Source organism: Gymnoscopelus braueri, assembly GCF_963280865.1.
Source record: "Gymnoscopelus braueri genome assembly, chromosome: 12".
Lineage (NCBI taxonomy): Eukaryota > Metazoa > Chordata > Actinopteri > Myctophiformes > Myctophidae > Gymnoscopelus > Gymnoscopelus braueri.
The window spans coordinates 17,928,284-17,952,890 of record NC_137614.1 but is presented as its reverse complement, the minus strand read 5'-3'; the positions used below and the strand labels follow the sequence as shown (position 1 = coordinate 17,952,890).

The 24,607-nt window shown below is 41.2% G+C and overlaps 1 protein-coding gene across 2 annotated transcripts; it reads left to right on the top strand.

Moving 5' to 3' along the window:
- The first annotated feature begins 7,553 nt into the window (after window positions 1-7,553).
- Window positions 7,554-22,693, top strand: LOC308096681 (large neutral amino acids transporter small subunit 1-like). 2 transcript variants are annotated; one of them, XM_080444095.1, is made up of 11 exons: window positions 7,554-7,652; window positions 10,791-11,318; window positions 11,637-11,762; window positions 14,493-14,598; window positions 14,698-14,742; window positions 15,160-15,283; window positions 15,955-16,058; window positions 16,411-16,507; window positions 18,018-18,167; window positions 21,006-21,180; window positions 21,460-22,693. In XM_080444095.1, the coding sequence occupies exons 2-11, from the start codon at window positions 10,844-10,846 to the stop codon at window positions 21,552-21,554; spliced, it is 1,497 nt and encodes a 498-aa protein (XP_080300221.1). In that variant the 5' UTR covers window positions 7,554-7,652; window positions 10,791-10,843; the 3' UTR covers window positions 21,555-22,693. The 2 variants fall into 2 exon arrangements, with proteins under 2 accessions (XP_080300221.1, XP_080300220.1); XM_080444094.1 differs by lacking the exon at window positions 7,554-7,652 and adding an exon at window positions 9,019-9,117.
- The last annotated feature ends 1,914 nt before the right edge of the window (window positions 22,694-24,607 follow it).

The following is a 24,607-nucleotide window of genomic DNA, read 5'->3' as shown; positions in this document are numbered from 1 at the left end:
CAATTAGCTGGTTTTCTCCTCTTCAAACATGACTGTTGCTATTGCAGCTGACAGCTTATGGCACCATTAAACAGTGCAGTATTAATGGCCTTATTCCAGGACATTAGCCTGTACATTAACCACTTAAGATATCTATACTGTGTGTGTGTGTGTGTGTGTGTGTGTCTGTGTCTGTGTCTGTGTCTGTGTCTGTGTGTGTGTGTGTGTGTGTGTGTGTGTGTGTGTGTGTGTGTGTGTGTGTGTGTGTGTGTGTGTGTGTGTGTGTGTGTGTGTGTGTATGTGTATGTACACACACATATATATATTAGATATATATATCTATATCTATATCTATAGATATAGATATAGATATAGATAGATATATACCCACCTGCCAGCCTCCTCATCAAGCACAAAACAAACACTCAAATGATATGGTGCTTTGAAATAAGACATTTGGACATAGAGGGAAAGAATTGTTGTCCAACAAAGTATATTTATAGGGTTTAAATGGTTATTGGATGTGGCATAACTGCCTGTCTTTCACATGGAGAAACTATTGTCTCCCACTAGATCTCAATACTCTCATCTGTCTATTTTCTCCTGGGGTGTTCCTGAAGGGTTTTCGGAGATTAAAAAAAGGAATACATTGCAAGCTATGTACAGTATGGGCTATATAATGTTCTTGTACAATACCATGCCCACTCATGTTCCATTATATAAATGTCAAGTATCCTTTGCTGTTTCTCCACCACTGCGTGAATATTTTCAATATCTGCGTGGTTGAACAATGATATGGCTGTCATTATAGGAACTGCTATTTCATGCAATTTACAAGCGGAAAATTGCTTGGTGAACAGTCCAATTCCACACCAGACTGATGGACACTGATTAAGTGTAAGGCAGCCATATGACTAGGCCAATCAATATGCATTGGAATAATTGTGCCATTTATGTCCCCTGGCACTCTGGTTCACAGATGCTTCTTTCCTCCTGAGTTTTAATAGCCGAGCACCATTATCCCGCTATCTCATTATTACTGACAGGTAAAGGAGAGGTGTGTGTGTGTGTGTGTGTGTGTGTGTGTGTGTGTGTGTGTGTGTGTGTGTGTGTGTGTGTGTGTGTGTGTGTGTGTGTGTGTGTGTGTGTGTGTGTGTGTGTGTGTGTGTGTGTGTGTGTGTGTGTGTGTGTGTGTGTGTGTGTGTGTGTGTGTGTGTGTGTGCGTGTGGCTGGCTAACTGACACGCACACACACACACACACACACACACACACACACACACACACACACACAGCAGCCATATGTAACAAGCTACAAAGACCAGAATGATAGATGGAAGAGGATGGAGGTGAGGAGAACTAGAGGAGTTATCACAGAGAAGAATGTAGGCTGCTCTTTTTTAGGACAGGAAACAGCGATGTGACTGCGCTCCCCCAGCTTAAAAGGCCAGCTCGGTGACAGTTGATCAAGGAGGGATTAGAGACAGTCCCAGGGCACTAAATGTATTTCTGGAATTAGAAGCCCTTTTCGAACCATCTTATCAGATACTGTATCAGATACTGCTCGCTCGCCAAGATTCAGTGGGCGCGTTTTCCACAGCCTGAGCTGTTTGATACACATATACGACGAGCACGCACCCACGGACACACACACACAAGGTGGGAGGCCTCTTCTCACAAACATGATTACTGAGCTAAGAAGAGATATTTTTGTATCCCGATCCTGTACATCACTGATCAAGGCAAAAATAATGAGTTTCATTGTTGTGAACTTAAAGGAGGAGTTCACCCAAAAAATGACTTATTTTCTATCAATTGCACACCCTATGAAGCCTTGAATCCATGGATTATTTTTTGCTTTTGTCACATTCCCAAACTAATAATTTGATTCCCGTCTCCTACCGGCTAATGTATCCGGTAGGAGACACAAAGTAGATTATTTGTGTCTCCTACCGGAAATACACAAGGTCATCAAATTATTGCCACAAAAACAAAAATAAATCCATGAAATCAAGGCTTCATGGGGTGTGTAATTGATAGAAAATAAGTCATTTTTTGGGTGAACTCCTCCTTTAAGCAAGGGGGGGGAGTATGATGTAAAGGTAATACACAAAGTTTTGACATTTCAGTTGAAAGGGGAAGAGGAGACAAATAATTACCCTTAATATTGGCATTTAACTGCAGCCATGAACCCCTAACCACCCCCCATCCCCACAACACCCCACTCTCCAACCACAATCTCTGACAGCTCCTCCAATCCCCCAGGAAAAACTCAGCACTATGGGGGGGATAGGGGGCTGTCTGCTCAGCTGCACCTCATCTCTAGACTGAATTAACCCTTCCTGACCACCTGGGGGCCCAGGCTCGCGGGACCTAAAAACCTTTAGAGCCTTAAGTTTATACTTTGTCGTATGACCGTGTCCCACAGCAGAAATACGCAGGGCCATATTTTCGCCGGTGCCTTACCCATTATCCTCTACATTGACACGTTGTGGGCTTGTATATTGTCTATTTGAACTATTTGAAAATGTTTTTTAAAATAGTAAAAAAATGGCAAAGAAGTTTAGGGATAATGGGTAAGGCACCGGCGAAAATAGGGCCCACAATCTACAAGCTCACAGCACATCGTGTCGGCCGGCCCCTCTTGAATCATACTGAAGTCTCCTTCTGTATGTTTTTTTTAGACTTCCAACAGCTTGTATTTACACAATGTGTTGCACGTTGTGATTTGTTGTCAGTATGTTCACCAGTAAACAACAGAACGTCATGGGACTTATATCATTTAAAAAAAACATTGGAAAAGAGGAGAAGTGAGAGATAGGATGAAAAAAAAAGATGAGAAGAATGAATGAAGGAAAATGTCAGTGATTAAAATGTGCAACATGCCAGTGGCAGATGTTGCAAATGTTAACTTAAACCTGCCTCATACAAAGAAACAATATCTGAAGAACTTGTCAGACTTGAATTGCGCTTCTCTCAAAGTCGTATAAGACCAGCAACGTTCTGTAATCAAACAATCATCTATTGTATAGTCTCATTCCTCTTCATCACAAACAGATGACAGCAATGGGAAAAGGGGAAAATGGTAAAAGAAAGACTGAAGGAGATGTCTGCAGTATGGAAGATAGTGTTGATATAACAATGATAGAGCGGAGGCAGATGGATTAGCCTGAGGGTGAAAGAAAGGGAGAGAGAAGGAGAGATGGAGAATGTGTTAGATAACAGCAAACGTAGAGAGAGAGAGAGAGAGACACAGACAGACAGACTGATAAAAATGCATGTGAGAGAGAGAGAGAGCAGTGAGGAGAAGGGCTTGAAAATAAAAGAAGGAACAGAGATGAGGGGATTAAAAAACAGCTCCTAAATTATATATAAATATATATATATATATATATATATATATATATATATATATATATATATATATATATATATATATATATATATATATATATATATATAAATATATATATATATATATATATATATATATATATATATATATATATATATATATATATATACATACGTGTATATGTGTATATATATATATGTATATTTATATATTTATTTTTACGTATATCTATGGGAGAATGCAAGGAGACAAATAAACAAATGCTGCCAGGTGTGGGAATAACAAAGAACCGTGAGAAAAGTAGAAGAGGAAGAAGGTAGTGAGGAGGATGAGTAGGAGAGAAAAAGCATAGGGTGGAGGAAGGAAGGAAGTAAGAGAGAGACAGAGAAGAGAGAGCGAGTCAGGGTAGCAAGGAGAGAGAGGGGGAGGTAAAAAACGGTTACACAACAAGGCTTACAGCTAGATTTATTAAGAGAGAAAGAACTTCCATCCTCATGAACACTAAAGAGAGAGGGATGAACAAGAGATAAAGTCAGCTGAGTGTGGAGGACGAGAACAAACCCAGAGGGGAAGAGAGAGAGAGAGAGAGAGAGAGAGAGAGAGAGAGAGAGAGAGAGAGAGAGAGAGAGAGATGGGGGCGGTGATGCTTTGCATGAAGTTGCCAGATGAGCAGCAGCCAGTGAATATTCTATAGCAGCTGTTCCCAACCTTTTCTGGATCAGGGCCCACTTGAAATCTCTAAAGTGGTCGCGGCCCACCCATCTGACCACTTAACACAGCAGCCGAATGGCTGGCGTGTTAAGTGGTCAGATGGGTGGGCCGCGTGCATTTTCAGAGCATGTTTATTTTAATTATTAATCAATTGAATGTGTTCCGGCTTGGATAGAACCAACATAGTATACTTTAAGTTCCTATTTATCTGTATCACAATGAAGGTCAGGGTTTTTAAAGAAAAGATACCATGACAATTTGTTTTAAATTATTTTCTATTATTGTTATAATATTATCATTACAACCTTGCCAATATGTATATATATATTTATATGTACTTGTCAACATCCTCATGGCCCACTATCTGTCTATCGGTCTATCTATCTACAGAGAGATGGAAATGTCTGCTGTTCCTCCTGAATCAACTTCATGTTAACCTTCACACTCTCGAGTCTCTCTCGATCTCCATCTTTTTCTTTCTTTCTCTTCCTCCCTCCCGCCTTTTCTACCTTGAAACGACATGATGTCACTGTCAGACAGGCCAAATCTGAGTTTACGGACACTACAGATGATTCCATCCATTGTTTCAACATCCAGCACCGTTGCTGAGCTGGCTTCATCATACCACATGTGCTTTACCTTTAAGAAAATAAATACTATTTGGAATAGGAAGTGTTATTCAATTATTTTTGATAAATACATAAATTATGATTTTGTTTAACTATTACTATGCTCAAGTTTAAACTGGAAAAAGTAAATGGTGCTCAAGTTGAGCCACACAGGACCACTTTTCTTTTTAGAAGACATATTGTTATGGCCCTTTAGATGCAGTGTCATTTCAATTGCATATTTCTGAATCCTTTTGCGATGCCTAGACTAGGACAATATAAGTAAAATGGTCTAATCTTACCTGTCTTTACCTCATCTCATACATTACATCTCGGATTGTATACAGAGGATTCCAGGGACTCTCTGGGTTCCTTTGGGGGGGGTCTAAATTGACGATACAAGTCTGTAACTCACAGGGCCGGCCCTAGGATTTTTGTGGCCCTAAGCAAGATTTTTTTTGGTGCCCCCCCCCCCCCCCCCCCCAAACACCCCCATTATAAAATCATTGTCATTTTTTATTGCATACTAAAATAATAACATTAGTTGTTGGATAGGAGATACATGACATAATTACAATATGAAAGAAAACAATACAAATTAATTTAAAAAACAACAACTTTTTGGCCCCCTAATGGTTGTGGCCCTAAGCGACCGCTTATATTGCTTATAGCAGCGGCCGGCCCTAAACTCTGACAGTGTACAAATGGAGCCAAACGGACCGTTAGCGTCCATTTGTACACTGTTAGAGTTAAGGGGAGACCTTGAAATGTAAAAGTTTGAGAACCATTGCAGATCAATAGAGCTATGTTGTATGTAGATACGTCATTGGGTATCTGGGGGGCTACTGTGTCTTTAAATCCCCCATGATGCACTTGTGTACGCATTCCACAACGAATGTACTTTAATATACCGTCAAGTAAGTACATCATAATAATCCAACGCTGCGCTCACAAAGCATATGTGGTATTTTGACAATTAAAAGCATTAAACGAAACCATTTGTAACTTTTTTGACACCATGACTGTAAACACTCAACCTCCGTGTACGTATAAATACGTGGGCCTGCCATGTTAACATCCGGGCATTCGGAAGGCTTGCACTCTGGGCTACTCACAGAGAACCGTGTTTCTCCATTACCCCGCCCAGGGGAAAGTCCCCGGACACGTTGCAGAAAGTGCACTGCGTAGATGCAGATCTTGGCTTGTGCCTCACCGTCTGTCAGCTGAGAGACTCCTCTAGGAGTGGAGCTGGGTGGTTGCAAGTCGACTTTGTCAGCTTGATAGGAATGCAAGCGCGTGACCTATCACCGCCGAACTGAACGGGGCTCATTCTCGGAATGCTGTTTTTTATTGATTGATTAGGAAAGTCAGACTCAGTTGTCCGAACGAAGCTATCATAGATGTATGTTTGACTTTTACGTTCGTATCTATATGATAGTCTTGGGCAGGGCTTCACCCCCCAAGACATAACACTGCACATCCACGCGAAAAGCCCGTACTTCTCCGTACATGTACAAAAAAAAAACATATACAATTCTGACCCCGTAGCCCCAGATGTTAACCTGGCATTCGGAACCTGTGTGTACTGTGTATTAGGCCGTATATGTCAATAGATTTGTGTTTTAATCCCGTCTGTGTCGGATTCTGTCGGAAGTTCCCTGTATTCCTCAATGGGCAGTAGTGACGGGACGCATCCGGTGAAAGCCCGGTATTACACCCTTTGTAAACAGGAAGTAAACGAGGGGGGAAATGGCGTTCAGCACAGACGGGATTAAAACCGTTATATTATAATACCTCTATGATTAAAACACACTATTGAAAAATACGGACTAATACAGTGCACAAAGATTCCGAATGTAGAGTGAACATCCGGGGCTACCGGGTAAGCACCTTATATTTTGCATTTGTACATGTTCGGAGAAATACGGACTTGACGGGCGGATGACCAGTGACATTTGGGGGGTGAAGCCCAAGACGATCATAGATACGCAAATGCGAAATCGATAAATCTATGATAGTCTTGATCCAAGGCTATGGAAGTTCTTGCTACACCCCCCCGGCCCCGTAACGTGACGAATAAACTCGATTATTTAATAACCTACCTCCGCACTCTGGGATACAGCCGAAAGTTTGATGCAATGCATTGAAGTCAGCAGCAGGTGGACAAGCGAATGAAAGACACTAGCCTATCTATCTATAAATTATTACGACCTTTGACAAATTAATGGTTCAGGAAAATAAACGTGGGATCTGCGTTTTTCCCCCCTGAACCATTTTGACAAGGTCGCAATAATTCAAAGATGTTAATGTTAATATTAATTCGTATGCTTAGGGCCTACATATAGATCACAACCGTGAATTAAGATTTTGTTTTGAATGTATGTTAATTACTCGTGTTTTTTATCGTAAAACTAGAGATGATCTATTTGAGCAAAACGTTAAACAACGTATGGTATGAATAATCATAAACTTTGTTGTCGAAAGTGATGAGCTCTGTTTGATTGGCTCTGTTTGAAACACGTGTAAAGATCGCCATCTAGCGGACGCCTTGGGTAAATAGACACAGTTATTTAATCTCTATGTTTAATATCTAATATAAACAAAATGCAGATTTAAAAACCCATCGTGGAAAAAAACGTAAAAACTAAATGAACAGTATTAATTGGCCTGTCATATGAAACCAATAGATGACCAGCAGCTGTTGTTAGCACTGGTATTGGCATTATTATCATCATTATTATTATTATTTATTGTTTTAATCATTATTATTAGTAATATTATTAGCATGAGCAATAGCATTATTAGCATTTTAGCATTCTATGCTGTTGAACAAAGCCATTGGTTCTCCATTTTCTCCCCTACCGTCAGTGTATCGCCAAAGATCGTTGGGTACTATCACCCATGGATCACCCTATTCAGAATGGGAGGAGGGACAAAGGTAGCTGCCTTTCCTACTTTGCACCACCAGATGGAGCACCTGTCCTTCAGCATCCTTTGTTGGTGAGACACAGTCCCATCAACGATATACATATGCACGCACGCACGCACACACACACACACGCACGCACGCGCGCACGCACACACACACACACACACACACACACACACACACACACACGCCGTCAGCGGCGAGCCGTTCTCAATAGCGTCTACCTGGCTGCTTTGCATAACATTAGGCTACTCGAAAAAAGCCATGGACTTGAATTGAATGTGTACATTCCTCTCACAATGAGAGACAACAGTCTCTGCACTGCAGAGTGTGAAGGGGACCCAGTTCTCTGAGACAAGACAAAGACAAGTTGTCTGATTATTTTAAGTACTTATGTGTGGGTGAGTCTATGTAAAGGGCTTTTATATAAAACTAAAAGGAAAATAAAATAATTAATTAATTGAAACAAAAATAAAAACAACAAATTAACAATGCAACTAAATAATACGATATAATTACATTAAAAATCACATGTTGAATACAGTATTTCAACTAGCACTGAGCTGATTGGCTATGTGCACATGCGTGCACGTGCGCGTGCACGTGACGTCAGAAAATATAGCCCCCTTAGTTCAAAAATCCACAGCTCATCACTGCTCTCACTCACACACACACACACACACACACACACACACACACACACACACACAAACTAGCTCATTTGGCACACCAAAAGATGACAGCTTCCCACAGTGGCACCTCCGAATGCTGCCTATGACCTACTTCCATCCAGCTGACTGAGATATCCCATCATTCAGTGGGAGGGAATGGGCGTAGGCACCAGGCAGCAGCATCACTGCATCACACTCCCCACAAAGGTCTGCTCCCTCCCTCCACCCCCCTCCCTTTCTCCCTCCGGCTTTAGTATACTGGGGAGACACACACACACACACACACACACACACACACACACACACACACACACACACACACACACACACACACACACACACACACACACACACACACAGTCAGAGAGGTAGACGGCAAGGGTCAAGGGAGCTGTATTTTGCGTGAGGAGGAGAGAGCCTGTGATTGGGAGAGAGAGAGAATGAGACTGTGCGTGTGAGAGAGAGAGAGAGGGAGAGAGACACAGAGAGAGAGAGAGAGGAGAGAGAGAGAACCTGTGTGTGAGAGACAAGGGAGACATAAAGGTAGCAGGGTAGTGTTCAAGAGGGAGAGAGTGCCAGTGAGGTATATACGGTCAGCAAGAGAGGCTGCTGGGATAAAGAGAGACAGTGGGTGTGTGTGTGTGAGAGATAGAGGGAGGGAGAGAGAGAGTGGGTGGGTAAGCAACAGAAGACATTGAAGCAGGAGGAGGAAGAAGAGGGCATATAGAAAGGAAGGGAAGGGGGAGAGGAAGAGAAGACAGGGGGTATTTCAGAGGAGAGAGAAAAAGGATGGCCGAGCCGGAGCTGAAATCACGCGGCAGCCGAGAGAGTGTTACCAAGGCGCTGAGCAAGGAGAAGATAGGGGGTGGGTACACACACACACACACACACACACACACACACACACACACACACACACACACACACACACACACACACACACACACACACACACACACACACACACACACACACACACACACACACACACCCTTGTTGATGGCACATGGTGCATGGCGGCATCTTTCCACTATGCACCTGGTCTGATGCAACACCGCCTAATGTTATAATGCATGTCAGTGTGTGTGTGTGTGTGGGGGTGTGTGTGTGTGTGTGAGAGAGATTTCCTGACAAAGAATGACAAATTGTCGTTGCATGTACCTCCAGGATCGGAATTACCCTTAGTTAGATCAGTCTCCCATCCCCACGACACCCTGGCCATTGCTCCAGGCGTCCTAGACTCTTCTCCCTCCTGGCTTCCAAGCCATGGAATGACCAGGACTGCAGACGCACTCCCCATTTTCCACCTGTCTGAAAACTCAGCTCTTCATGCTCTACCTCACCCCCTGGCACTTCTCCTTCCTAGTTTCACCTCTTGTTGCCTATTTCTGATACTGAACATGCTAGTCATACTATGCATACAGTGTGTTGTTTACTTGGTCACATACATACCTGTGTATGTTATATACATACCTGTGTATGTTATATATTATTTAGATTGACATACAGTTTGTTGTTCACAAATACAAATATAAATACTGTTATTTAGATTGCATATTGTTTAGACAGACGCTAAGTTTGATGTTTACCTGGTATAGTTACTAAATTGTTTGTTTTCTTTGCACTCTTACTTACATGATCATTCATCCTGTTTGCAGACTAGGGTTCATGTCATTCAAAATTAAAACCGGGAAAGCATCTGTGTCATTTTAGATTGTTGCGTTGGCTATTCAAAAATAGCAGATATACAAGCTCACAGCGCGTCACTTCTTGCCATTTTTTAAATGAATAATTTTGAATGACTAAAAAGTTTGAGAACTACTGATTTAGAAGGCATTTGTAGAATCGGCCTCAGGTCTTAATGGGTTAACACTGATCTTGCACTGTGCAAGTGTAAGTTGCTCTGGATAATATATCTTGTTAATTGTAGGTTACACACACACACAAGGTCCTCTGGATCTCTGATTTAGTCTTTACACTCATGATCAAACAATTACACTTTGAAAGAAAACTCATCCCAAGCAGGGTATTTCAGGTCGAACCTGCGGCTCTGGGATGGGAAAATGTAACCAGTGAGGTTGCCAACTCATAGTTCTGGTAAAAACTGGTTTGACAATGCCTGCAGGCTGCTACTCTGTGTCTTGTTTGACACATTATCCCACACCGCTGATAATCCACAGGGACGCACATTGCTTCTACAGTAGAACACACTCTACAGTACAACAATACAAATATTGACTAAAACATTCTCTTCTGGCTCCAATTACTTAGTTTATTTACAGTCCTGGGAAGTTGTACCGTACTGTTTATTAAAATAAACAAAAATGAATTGCTTGGATGAATACTTGACCAAAAAGGCCAAGAGAGAATTGGCGTAAATTATGTTGATGTTATATGTTGACATTTCCTCCCCGGATTGTGTTTTTAATGTCATCACATCTGCTAGTAGACAATCCCCCCCTTGTTCAACACAGGCAGCAGACGCCAGGTTCTCACAGACAGTTCATCCTTGTGTCATTTGTGTCCTCCTCTCTCCAGTCCCAGATGAGAATGAGTCCATCACGGAGAAGCCCCCGTCCGCCACCACCCCTATGGTCCCCTCGCCCGCGGACGCCACTGCACCCGTCGATGGTGCGCCGGCAGTCAAGGAGGGCAAGGTAGAGCTCAGGCGCAGCATCACCCTGTTCAACGGGGTGGGGATGATCATCGGAACCATCATCGGCTCCGGCATCTTCATCACCCCGACCGGCGTCATCAAGGAGACCGGCTCGGCGGGGCTCTCCCTGATCGTGTGGTCCGTCTGCGGAGTGGTGTCGACCATGGGCGCCCTGTGCTACGCCGAGCTGGGCACCACCATCACCAAGTCGGGGGGAGACTACACCTACATCCTGGAGGTGTATGGCGAGCTCGCCGCCTTCCTGAAGCTGTGGGTGGAGATGCTCATCATCCGCCCCTCGTCCCAGTACGTGGTGTCCCTGGTGTTCGCCACGTACCTCCTGAAGCCGCTCTACCCGAGCTGTGCCGTCCCCGACGGCGCCGCCAAGCTCATCGCCTGCTTGTGTCTCAGTGAGTACACTCACTGGATGATGTGCACACTACACAGTGCACCCAAATCCAATCACACACATTTGTCTGACACAAGATGGGGTATGACATACGAGCAAAATGGTCACCATATGTGAATATGGTCAATTCCATATCTGTAGTCTTGCTAAAGAGGCATCATCATCATCATCATCATCACAAACAATAGCTACAGTAAGATGTGTTCTCCTTCATAAAATGTTGACAACAAACAATACAAGCTACACTTGATATATATTCACTTAATCAATGGTGATTCATCTGTATGTGCCTGACAATCCGTCTCTCTGCTTCCACTAGCCTCCTTGACATTTGTCAACTGTATCAGCGTGAGAGCAGCCACCAAGGTCCAGGACTTGTTCACAGCTTCAAAGCTGGTAGCACTCGCTATCATCATCATGTTCGGCTTCATCCAGATCAGCACAGGTACTCCAGCCCCATCTACCTGATTTGAATCCATTCTGCATTCTTTCAGCACACACCTTTCCTACTTCCTTACTTAAGGCTGCACTCTTTAACTTTCATGTCCTAGTACCTGAGATTCAAACCCGGGTCCGCTGCTGACTTTTTTTTACCACTGTGCTAGAAGAGTGCCTGCTTCCTCAGGAGAGATAACATTTTAACCTTAAGGAAGTACCACATGTCAACCAGTAGTGGTCAGACCATATACATTTCTCAAATGAAGAGCAGGGAGACCAAATACAACCGTCACAGTTGTGTTAGTTATATTGTAATAAATACTCTAGCACAGTGGTTCTCAAACCGTTTCATGTCAAGGACCCCCAAAATGGTATACAGTCAATTTGGCCAACGCTTTGTGAGCTTGTAGATCGGCTATTTTCCAATGGCCGATAGGGTTACATTGGTTTAATGATTTTGATGCTATATAGCAAATTTAGCTGGGGACCCCCTGGATCACTTTTCACTGCTGTATGGTGGCCAATGGGATCATACCATCAGTTTTGTATGAATGACAAGGTTATCCTGTTTTCTTGTACTGTATGTGTGATAGTCAATTCAATTCAATTCCATCTTTATTAGCGTACTCAGGTCCATAGAAATACGTACAAATAATAAACATATTGTCTTTGTCCAGAAAGGAGTGGCATAGATACATACTGTACATGTAACAGCAGTACACTGACAGAGGTTTAATTGATGTCTAATGAACAACAGACTGTTGACCCGTATTAATTAGTCAAATCGGGCGTATTGCCATCCTTTTACTGAAACTGAATATCACTAAAGCTGTTTATGGAGGCGGCAGGCCGTGGCTGTGTGTCTATGCATGGGTGCTTGTGTGCATGCAAGTGCATCTTGTCTCTGTCGGGTGGAAACCTCATATGTCCAAAACCGTTACTTTTCAGGATTCAAATTCAAAGCAGCAAAATGTTGATGCTTCTGTATGACGCTGTAGTGTAGTATGACGTGTAGGGCGTTAATTTACGGAAAAAAATGAATTTGGAGATAAGAGGTTTCTGCCCAACAGCGACGATATACAGCATGTGATCGAAAGGAAAGAAAAGTCAGCACAACAGCTTGCTGTTGAAAGGCTCTTTGTCAGGCGCCTGACAAAGACCCAAAACATAGTGGTGGTACTTCTGTTACCTACTGGCAGTGTGCGTACAAAGTTAGATCAGCCCAGCGGTTTGCGAGATCATCTCCGGACACGGATATGGACACACACACACACACACACACACACACACACACACACACACACACACACACACACACACACACACACACACACACACACACACACACACACACAAAGAAGCATGCTAGAACAGCGGTCCTCAACCAAACCCTTTGAATTTCAAGGTTTAAACCCCCAGTTTGATATGCATTAGGCCACGGACCCCAATCTACTCTGTGAAATCCATTGGGTTCCATTTGTACACTCTCAGAGTTAAAGACCCGTAAGGGTCCATTTGGACCCCTGATGGTCCACGCACCCGACATTGAGAACCAGTGTGCTAGAAGAGAGGGTGCTACAGTACATCTGTCACGCTTCCCTCGTCTGACCACACCCACCAGCCATTGTCCTCCACGCTGCGTTGCCATGGAAACTGGGCATGCATGGGGGGCCTGCCGTCTGTCGTGGCGCTGTGCTCCTTCTAGGGGAATGATGCAGGGGGAGTGTAATGCATGTAAATATGGCTCACCAATAAAAAGGAGCCATTTCCATCTGAAAGAGACAGGTAGAGAAAGGAGGGGAAAGTGGAACGAAGGCTTTACATTAGGTCAGGGGTCCTCAACCTTTTCTGAGCACTGGACCCCTTCAGTCTCAAAGATTCAACTGAAGTCCCCCCTATGATTTACATTTTTTGCTCAATAGGAATGCATGCTTTGCAATTCAAAAAGGTTGGCTACACATGTAATGAACAACTCTCAGTCTCACTTTAGACTCAGTCTTACACTTTTATTACAATTATAAGTCATTACAACCACATCAGTGTACACCGCCTTAGCACTAGAGAGCTGGCATGCATGTCAAGTCCTACTGAGTGGGACGTTTGTGTTCTCATATACAGCCTCATCGGTTAATGTCTAGAATAACTTCAAGGTTGCAGTGCATGTGTGAAAGCAGCAGCTACAGTATATACTCTCAGTTAAATGAACACTGAGGATTTGACTGCGTAGAGTTCCCCTCGATGAAACCTGTTCTACCATTAGACTAGGCAGTGATGGTATTGGGACCAGGTTTGTAGTTTTTGTAGTGATGTTTTTATTCTTTTTAAATGTCATCTCAAACGGACTTCATTAATTTGCCAGTACCTCACAAGCAGATCCTCTAACCTGGAGGTGAGATGTGTAGATATAGTGGGATCCAGGCTGTGCTCTCATTGCTTTTTGAAAATGCCACGTCTGTCAACATGCAGAGAGCAACAGACTTTCCTCAGTAAAAAAAACAACAACACATGAACTAAATCAGCTGAAGCTGTTTAGGCAGGAAATAGTTCTTATTTATTCATTATCTGTTCTTACTGGACTCACTCTGTTCTTTGTGTGCATGCGTGTGTGTGTGTGTGTGTGTGTGTGTGTGTGTGTGTGTGTGTGTGTGTGTGTGTGTGTGTGTGTGTGTGTGTGTGTGTGTGTGTGTGTGTGTGTGTGTGTGTGTGTGTGTGTGTGTGTGTGTGTGTGTGTGTGCAGGTAATACGCCATACCTTACACCAGAGCTGGCGTTCGAAGGCACTAAAATGGGAGTTGGCAATATAGTCTTAGCTCTCTACAGTGGTCTGTTTGCTTTTGGAGGCTGGTAAGGCAGAGAGACAGTCAGTGAACATTTTCAAAATCCATTTGTGTCCTAGTGCTAAAGAATGCAAATGATATATCTTTTGTTTGTTTATTTCTCCAGGAATTACCTGAATTACGTGACCGAGGAAATGATCAATCCAGAGAGGTGACTTAAATGTGATGAAGGTTGTGTTGAGGATTTTACATACGCTCCTGTAAATATATGCCTATAATGACTACCTTCACATCTTTATCTAAACTTGCTTATCTGTTGAATGCATGGTTGTATTGAACAATATAGAGCTTCATATTAAAGACAAGCATACGCATACGCAAGACTGCTAGTCTAGAATCCACATCATTGACCTTGGGGAAATCAGATATGAAACTATTAGTGACATATTGAAGGTGATGGAACATGGCTATGACATTGCATGAAAGATGCATTCACCTAAAACCGATGCTGATGTTTTTGCGTGAAAAGATCACTGAGAATTTTAGTGGCTCAAATTTGAATGGATGTAATGATTAAACCAAATGTGTGGGGTTTCCTGAAATGACCTGCAACCTTTCCCTTCACCAGGAACCTGCCCCTATCCATCATCATCTCCATGCCGATAGTGACCGTGGTGTATGTTCTGACCAACTTGGCCTACTTCACCACCATCTCTCCAGAAGAGATGGTTGAGTCAGAGGCTGTCGCTGTGGTGAGTAATAAACAGTGTTGCCAGATTCTGCAAGAGAAACAAGCAGTCAGGTCTACGACAACATTTTAAATACACAAATCTTGTATGGGGGTCCCTGGCACAAAACTATTTCAGATGGGGGTTCACAGACAAATACAAATATGAATTTGGGGGTCCTTGACATGAAAATGTTTGAAAACCACTTAACATTAGGAAGCAAGCCCAAATAAGCATCTACACTTTAGAAACAAGCCAAAATAAACGCAACTTGCAACTACCAATATTTTGAAGAGACTTTACAGAAAAACAAACCCAAAGTGGCTTATAATATGACACAGTATTCACAGCAATGGATTGTCATTTTATTCCACCGACACTGTTAAATCCTGAGTGTTAATTTAACTCTCAGAGCATACAAATGGAACCAGATTTGTACGCTCTCTCTTGTTTTCTCTGGATTTGACTGTGTAGGTCTGAGCGTGTCAGGTCAAATGGAGACAAATGTGTTTGCGGAGCAAACAAAACTGTCAAAGAATTGCAGACATTTTGTAATTTACAAATAAAATCCATAACATGTAGAAATAAATGCATTAATAAACACAAATATAGGTAAATCAACTATATATATATATATAACAACAATTTCAACAAGATTGACTGAATATGAGCTGACATTGTGTGTGGTGTGACAGAGCTTTGGGGAGTACCACCTTGGTTACATGTCCTGGTTGATTCCTGTGTTCGTTGGCCTGTCCTGCTTTGGAGCTGTCAACGGGTCACTCTTCACTTCAGCACGGTGTGTATGTTTGTTTGTGTGTGTGTGTGTGTGTGTGTGTGTGTGTGTGTGTGTGTGTGTGTGTGTGTGTGTGTGTGTGTGTGTGTGTGTGTGTGTGTGTGTGTGTGTGTGTATGTGTGTGTGTGTGTGTGTGTGTGTGTGTGTGTGTGTGTGTGTGTGTGTGCGCGTGTGTGTGCGTGCGCGTGTGTGTGTGTGTGTGCGTGTGTGTGCGTGTGTGTGTGTGCGTGTGTGTGTGGTTGTCTGATCGGATTGAGCCACTTCAATTAAGATTGTCAATAGTATCTTTTATCTGCTCCTTTTTCCGGCTGACTGACATTCATAATGAGCTGTCAGCATCTTTCTCCTCTAACAGACTGTTCTATGCTGGTGCTCGAGAGGGTCAGCTTCCTGCTGCTCTGGGATTGGTCCATACAGACCTGTTTACTCCTGTTCCCTCTCTTATCTTCACAGTGAGTAGCCCGTCTCCGTGGACTATTTGTTTTTCTTTTGATGAGCAAAATGCCATGTGAATATCATTCACATGGCCAATTTGTATGTCCAAAAGCGCCACTTTTCAGGAAATGTAAAAAAGAACCTGTGTTCCAATGGATCCAATGTAATTATTATTTAGTCACAAACTCTTGTTAATACTTTTCTTTGGTTCAATATATATATATAAAACCCACAGACAGACTAAATTACTTTCACTTTCCAAAAAAAAAAAAATCTGCCTGACAGCGACGAATCGATTTGCTCAATACCCAAGATTGGTCTGCTGCAGGAATGAGTCCTGTCAATGCTTTTATTCTGTGATTCCCCCACACTCTCTCTATCAGCTTTTCAAATAATATGTAAATAGAAAAATGCCAGCACTCACGGAAATGTCCTTTAGATACTTTTGATTTAGTTAGGCAGGGCAACAGATGGTTGCCCGTGCCTATCTATCTGTATAAAGGACATCTCTGTGAGAGCTGGCATTTTTCTGTTTATGTGAACTCTTCTGAGCCGTGCACCCAGTATAGACACATACTTGTAGCTTCTCTCAAAGCAGTTGGATGAACAGTTGAATGACCTCTACTCGTTGTCTCCACCAGAGGTGGAGAGTATGTTTTCGTTCCCGTCCCGCTGTGTGTCCCCCCCCCTAGCCAAGCTAACATTGGTCAAGCTTCACGTGACACGTGACAATATGTTGTCACCAATGCTTTTGATTGGCTAGCGAGACGCATGACGAAATAAAATCCTATAAATAGGTGTGTCACTTCAAAAAGCTAATTATGCTTTTTGAAGTGAGGTAACATTGGTCAAGCTAACATTGGTCAAGTGACACGTGACAATATGTAACATAAATAGGTAAGACAGGATTAATCAGGAACAGTACTGGCGGAGACCTGTGCTCCGAGGAGCACATTTTCTCGTTATATATGCTAACGTATTCAAAAATGAAAATTATGTAATCAAATATACACATTGCACAATACCAAAATGACCCAATATGAAATGGATTTTTGGGGTTTTGCCATGTCTATTGTTTAGTCTGAGTAATGTTCGCATTATTTTAAGTTAAATGCCAAATAACATGTATCAAGAGCAAAAAAAATACAGAGAATAAAATATAATCAAATTTCAATTGCAAAGGACCCTACCAGCATCAATACATGTCATTTTCTATGTCATTTCAGCTATAAACTGTGTATACTGTATATACTGGAATCCAGTGGTTTCTTTGAAAATCAAACAAAGCATGGTATGTTGGAAAGTGGTTGAGAGAGTAATGTCAAGTATACAGTGAGTTAGTCAATGGGTTAAACATGCCACACGCTGATAAGGTCCTTTTCAAAGTCCCATTAAATAAACAATATTCAAACGTATTGTTCCTAATGAAGACAACTTGATTTGGCAGAGTTATACAAAACTACATCTCATATGCTAATACACTTTACAGGCCTAATATTAGCTTTCCTTTTATGTCCTTCCTGTCAGTGTTGCCTGTCCATGATGTACGCTATCTCTAAGGACATCTTCTCAGTCATCAATCTCTTCAGCTTCTTCACCTGGATGTGTGTCGGCATGGCCATTGCTGGCATGCTCTGGCTCCGCTGGACCAAGCCTGAACTCCGCAGGCCCATTAAGGTAGAACAATCCGGGTCCGAGAACTTTGATCAAATCAATGATGCAAATAATCAGTATGCATTGGGGAATACTTACTTCTGTTGACAGAGATTTTGGAGAAGAAAAAGAACTACAGTGTTCCAAATTTCTTACGAAACAGAATCTTAGTCAGCTTTTTCTAGAGGACCTTTTGTAAAAGTTCACCTTTTAATGCAAAATGGTACAGACCCCCTTTTAATGAATCCAAACAAACAAACATTGATCCCCCTGTTTAAACTGACTTCATTAGCAAAGTACAGTGACAGCACAGTAATAATATAGGGTACTGTCAAACGATCTTTGACTGTCCTCATATGTAGTCAGTATCTATGTGTGAGATACATACCGTATGATTCTCCACTTACTCTTAGATCAGATTCATTTTGCATATTCACATCTAACTTTGTTTTATGAATTACACAAACAGTCCTTTTCTACGAATCTCTCCAGTTGTTGTAAGTGATAGCATATGTAAACATAATGAAAGAACATACCGTCTAGGCGGCTATAACCGTAGTCCATAATGTTGGGGGGGGGGACACTTTAAAGGAGTAGTTCACCCAAATACTACTTATTTTCTATCAATTACACACCCCACGAAGCCTTAAATTCATGGAGATGTTTTAGTTTTTGTCGCATTCCTAATCAAATAATTTGATGACCGGCGGAGTCTCCAGTAGGAGACTACTGAGTCCCCTATTGACCGATGACCCGGTCATCAAATTATTGGCTTAGGAATGCGACAAAAACTAAAAGATTTCATGAAAAAAATCATGAATTCAAGGGGTATGTAATTGATAGAAAACTAGAAAAAGTGCTCCTCGGAGCACAGGTCTCCGCCAGGTCAGGTAGGTTATTGTGGGCCAGCAATGTTCAGAATTTGCCAATCAGGATGGAATATAAAAAATCGGACGGAACCATCTTGATCACTTGACTATAGAGATAATGTGTACCGATTTGCATGATGTTTGGACAAAATTTGTAGGAGTAATATAAAAAAGAAAAATCGGCCTCCTGGTGGCGCTATAATAGGGCAATGTTAAAAGGGTGGTGTTTGTTCTTCAACGTAGTGCGAATGTACGTGCAAAGTTCCACCGCAATCGGACGCTAAATTCATGATTTGCGGCATTTTGTTCAAAACGGGCCACTCCTGCAAACCTTAGATGTCAATATTAGCCAATCAGGATGGAATATGAAAAATCAATCAGATCCATCTTGATCACATGACTATAGAGATCATGTGTACCGATTTGCGTGAAATTTGCATAAAATCTGAAGGCTTAATCTCAAAATATGTGTTTCACATAAGTCGGCCTCCTGGTGGCGCTATAAAAGGCTAATGTGAAAAATGCAGGGCAGATGTTTTTCCTTGGTCTCTAGGGAGTATGCGTGCAAAGTTTCATGCAGATCGGTGCAGTTACAGTTAAAAATGCAAATTGGCCTTTTATAGCGCCACCATGAGGCTGATTTGAAAATGTTCAAGTGGCATTTCTTCCTCGGCCTAGTGGGAATGTGCGTGTGAAATTTCACGGAAATCGCAAGCTGCGTTCATGATTTGAGGCATTTAGTTCAAAATGGACCAGTTCTGCAAACTTTGGAAGGCAACCTTAGCCAATCAGGATGGAATATGGAAAATCAGACAAATCTGTGTTGATCACATGACTATAAAGATACTGTGTACTGATTTGCGTGATGTTTGGATAAAATCTGTAGGCGTAATATTAAAAAAAAATATTTTGCACAAATCGGCCTCCTGGTGGCGCTATAACAGGGCCATGTAAAAGATTTGGGGCAGAGGTTCTGAATTGGCATCCAGGGAGTGTGTGTGCACAGTTTCGCAGCGACCGGGCCAACGGTTTCGGAGATTAGCCGCTCGCAGACAGATGGACACACGGACACACGGACACACGGACACACGGACGGACGGACAGGGGGTAAAACATACTCTCTCGCCATGCCTTTCGGCCTGGCGGAGACAATAAGATTGTTTTAGTGAACTACTCGTTTTTATCTGTTATGTTTCTATCTGTTATGAAATTCTATCTGTAGTGATAGCCATTCCCCTTTCTTTCATCCTGGGAATATTGCTTTGACTGAGTGTTTTCACCTTCGTTTTGAGTCACTTCGCTCTCAGCCTAGTTACTCTATAACAAGAATCTCACAAAACAGTTTTGTGAAAAGGCTATAAAAACTGTAAAAAAAAAAAAAATATAATAATTATAATATATTATAATATCAGTGCAATTTAACGTATCAATCTAAATAGCTTTGGTAGGGTTGGAACATCAAATTAAAAGGTTTTAATCATGTCCACTCAATTGTGGGGTATTCTGTCAGTTACAATAAGCTCACAAAACTGTTTTATAAAAACTGTAAAAATGTACAAATATATGGACTCCCTTTATAGACCATTTAAAAGGATTGGTGAAAACAAAAGGCAAAACAGGGACATAATAAAAAGGTTGTGTACAATGTATGGCAGTGTTTGGTTTGTTTGATTGTTTGTTTTTGTTTTGTTGTCGTTTATTGTTATAGTGTATCAATTTTGTAAAAAAAATCTAATTCAAAATTGTCACTATTATAAAAAAAGGGTTGTTATGTATACTGAAATAAAAAAAAACATAATACAATTAACCACATTTGCAGCATGATGTCATACTGTAGTTGAGTATACGTAGTACCACATCATCCTTCATTTAGACTGTCCTGTTTAAATGAAGGACACCCCCCCCCCCCCCCCTCAAAAAAACAAAACAAAACAATGACAGAAAGAAAGAAAAGTTTGACTTTTTTGACATAACTTGTTTCTCCTTCCTCCAGATTTGGCTGTTCGTCCCTGTGACTTTCGTGTTGGGCTGTGTGTTCATGATCGTGGTGTCCTTCTGGGCAGCTCCCTTTGAATGCCTGTTGGGCACCGGCATCATTCTCACGGGCATCCCGGCCTACCTGCTGGGATACAAGTGGAAGAAACCCCACGTTGTCCAGAAGATGCTGGGTGAGTAGGAGAGCTTGTTTTCATAGAGTCTTTTGTCTATTTATTTGGCCCAGTCCAGACTGGGGATAGGTTCTTATGGAATTCATGGAAAGGTGTTAGTGCAGTAACAAAACTTTGAGTATTGATACAATTGGAATGTTTGTATTGGTGGCGATGGAATTGAATCAAGGTGTTCCCCCGATGTTTTCATAATAGCTCAGACCTTATTAGATTTAGCCTGGGGTGAGCAAGCTGGAAAACAACAGGGAGTGGCTGACACGATGAGTTGTCTCTCCTCAGAAATCTTCACCACGTTCTGTCAGAAGATCTTCATGTCCGTGCCGGAGGAGAAGGAGCAACCTGAGGCTGCAGACCAACTGCAGACAGATTCTTAGGTAGCACTTTACATTACAACGGTCTTATTTCAGTTTCACAGTTAGCCTGTGTATGTATTTACCTTTGGTCAAGAGTTTTGAGGGAGAGAGGCACATGTGTAAGCACTCGGTAATACAATTGTTATAATAGTTTTGGCAGTATGCAACAGGTGGTAGGCTACTTATAACATCATTAAAACATCATTATTATGTACTTAAATTACATTTCCTCTGATTAGTATAGATACATTATATAATACACTGATAATTAGACCATTGTAAATTAAGGTGTGACCCAATGTTTTCAATGGAACATACTGTAAGTTACATGTGTACATTCATTCACTGTTGCTTTCCAGTATGTCTTCACCACTCTTGGTAAAACAGCATATTATACTGTATGAATGTACTCCCGTGTACATAGTGTTTAGGTCTCACACTGGCAAATCTTTTACTAATGATACTAATACTGGTCATCTTTTGACATTTGATTTTAATACAATTAACTGCATTTGTCATATCTTGTTTGATATCAAAACATATCTTTTGTATCTTAGTTATTGTAAGAGAATCATAACGTTAAGGTACAAGGGCTGGATACAAGGTACTGGAGCAGCCTGAGTTATATACAGGTTAGTGGCCTAACCTAGGCCTGTCTACAAGAAGGTAGAGACACAAGAGGCATCTTATTTTTATAATAAAAGCTACCAAGCTACCAAACTAGCTGTAGTTTAGCATTGTTAACATTTTAAAAATAACAATAGCTGAGGGATGACGGATGTGTTGAACTTGGAGTGGAAGTGGAAAAAAAAGAAATTGCCTTTTTCCTACAATGAAGGAAGTGGTTTATAGTTTAAGTGGATATTACTTGATACAAATTACTGAAACATTGACATAGTTATTTTCCATCTCCTCTCCATCACAAGTAGAGGAAATTCAGTGTAGCAACAACTGTACTTTATACTGTCTGTATACAGTACTGTATACTGTACACTTATTTTATTATGAGGGTTTCTCTAGCACATTACCTGACAACTCCAGCTCTTAAAATTCATTTTTTAACAGTCAGTCTGATCAGAATGTCCGTGAACAATCTTAAAGCAGTGGTTCTCAACCTTTTCTGGATCAGGGCCCACTTGAAAATCGCGAAAATCGCGAAAGCGGTCCACTCATCTGACCACGCTGTGGTCAGATGAGTGGAACGCGTACATTTTCAGAGCATGTTATGTATTCCGATTTGTATCAATGGAACTAACTTAGTATACTTTAAGTTCATATCAGTATCACAAAGAAAACTACATTTCTTTCAAGGTTTTAAAGAAAGAATACCATGATATTTAGTTTTACATAATTTGTTTTATATTAATGTTATATTATCCTTAAAATCTTTGTGTTTTGCCAATTATCGTGGCCCACAGGTTGAGAATCACTATCTTAAAGGATACCACTGGTGTTTTCCCCATTTGGTTCCATAGGCGTTATTCATTCATGTCAAAATGAGGATATGTAAAAAGAACAAAAACATTCTTTGTATTTGTTGTCATGAAACGTGCCAGCAGTCTCCTATAATGCAAATTTGTGCCAATTTGATATGAGACGTCTGTGTTCTGGTGGTGTGCTACCTTATGATTTACTGTGAAGTCAGCCTTTTTGCTTGCAGCTTTCAATTGATCATTTGTATGCAATCATTTTGAAACCAAACCACTCATACATGTTGTTTTAAAATGTATGTAACTTGTTAGATATCATATCACAGATAAATACCAGCAAATGTTGAGTTAATATTTTGCTCCCAGACATTGCTGCCATTTTGTTTGCTTTGTATCGTCATTTTGCAAGCAGAGTAAATGTTGTAACTTTAGTGATGTCCCTTTTCCCCCACACAACCATGCCCCCTTAATTAAGACGTCTTACTTTGAAAATGAATATCTAAAGTTTCTTCATAACTTCTCTAGGTTATATTTCAGTGACAGTGAAGTTAAGCGAAGACAGATCATGGTAAAATGAAGAAGGGCGGGGAGGACCTTTTTATTGAGCACAAAATAGAGATCCGAAGTCTGACATCACTGCTAGAGGCCGCTATCCCCTTGGGTCACGGAGTAGTTTTTTCTATTGAAAATCCCATAGGGAAATCTTAGATTGCGTCAAATAATAACAAAAATAAACAAATCAGCCCCGCGATTTTACTCTTATGGATAATGAAGCGTCAACTGATGGTGAAAAAGTACAAATTTATCAAAAGAGTAAGAAGATTTAAAAATCGTCTCCAAACACAGCCGTTGTTTCAAATGTAACTCAATATTATAAACGACACATAGTCATACCTGACAGAATCGCAGGCTGATTTGTTTATTTTTGGTACACTTATATGACGCGATTCAAGATTTCCCTATGGGATTTTCAATAGAAAAAATACTGTGACATCAGGACTTCGGTACTCTTGAAGAATTTAGTAAAACTGGCAGGGACCAGCTGTACCCGACAGCAACCTCTCTTTAGAGCGTCGATACACACATAACAGTGACATCTATCCAATGATTAGATAGAAAGAATATCTTTTCATTTATAATTCGGCATCGTTCATTAAAGACACGTATATTAGCAAATCTGGAAGAAGAATGCGTTCAACTTCATTCATGAAATATTTTAAATAGGGTAAAATACAGAGCCAATTGTTTGACAGCACAATAAATTACCCTTTACGGATGGACTAAACCAAATTAAATTTTCTAGGAGTGTGAAAGCACAAAGAAAGTTTGTCTCATTAGAATAAAATATTTGACTGCTTACTGGCATTAAAAAGAAGAAAAAAAAAAACTTGAGGGGCCCTATCATATTTTGTGGCACAATTATGTCTCAAATGTCTTCAAATATAAATACAAAGTTTAACCACATAAACATCTGGCATGTCATAATAGGCGAACATTCAGTGAAAATAGACAAACATTTGGAGAAAATCTGCATAACTTGTAGATCTGCTATTTTCAGCTAAGAGACATGGCGTAAAAGGAAAAAAAGGAGTGGACAAACCCTTCATAACTTGATGAAGGTCTCCGGATCAAAACGTTGTGATT

Coding starts and splice junctions, on each gene's coding strand:
- LOC308096681 (XM_080444094.1), top strand. CDS start 9,042: ATGGCCGAGCCGGAGCTGAAATCACGCGGCAGCCGAGAGAGTGTTACC. Junction 11,319..11,636: donor CATCGCCTGCTTGTGTCTCA/GTGAGTACACTC, acceptor TGCTTCCACTAG/CCTCCTTGACATTTGTCAAC. Junction 11,763..14,492: donor CTTCATCCAGATCAGCACAG/GTACTCCAGCCC, acceptor GTGTGTGTGCAG/GTAATACGCCATACCTTACA.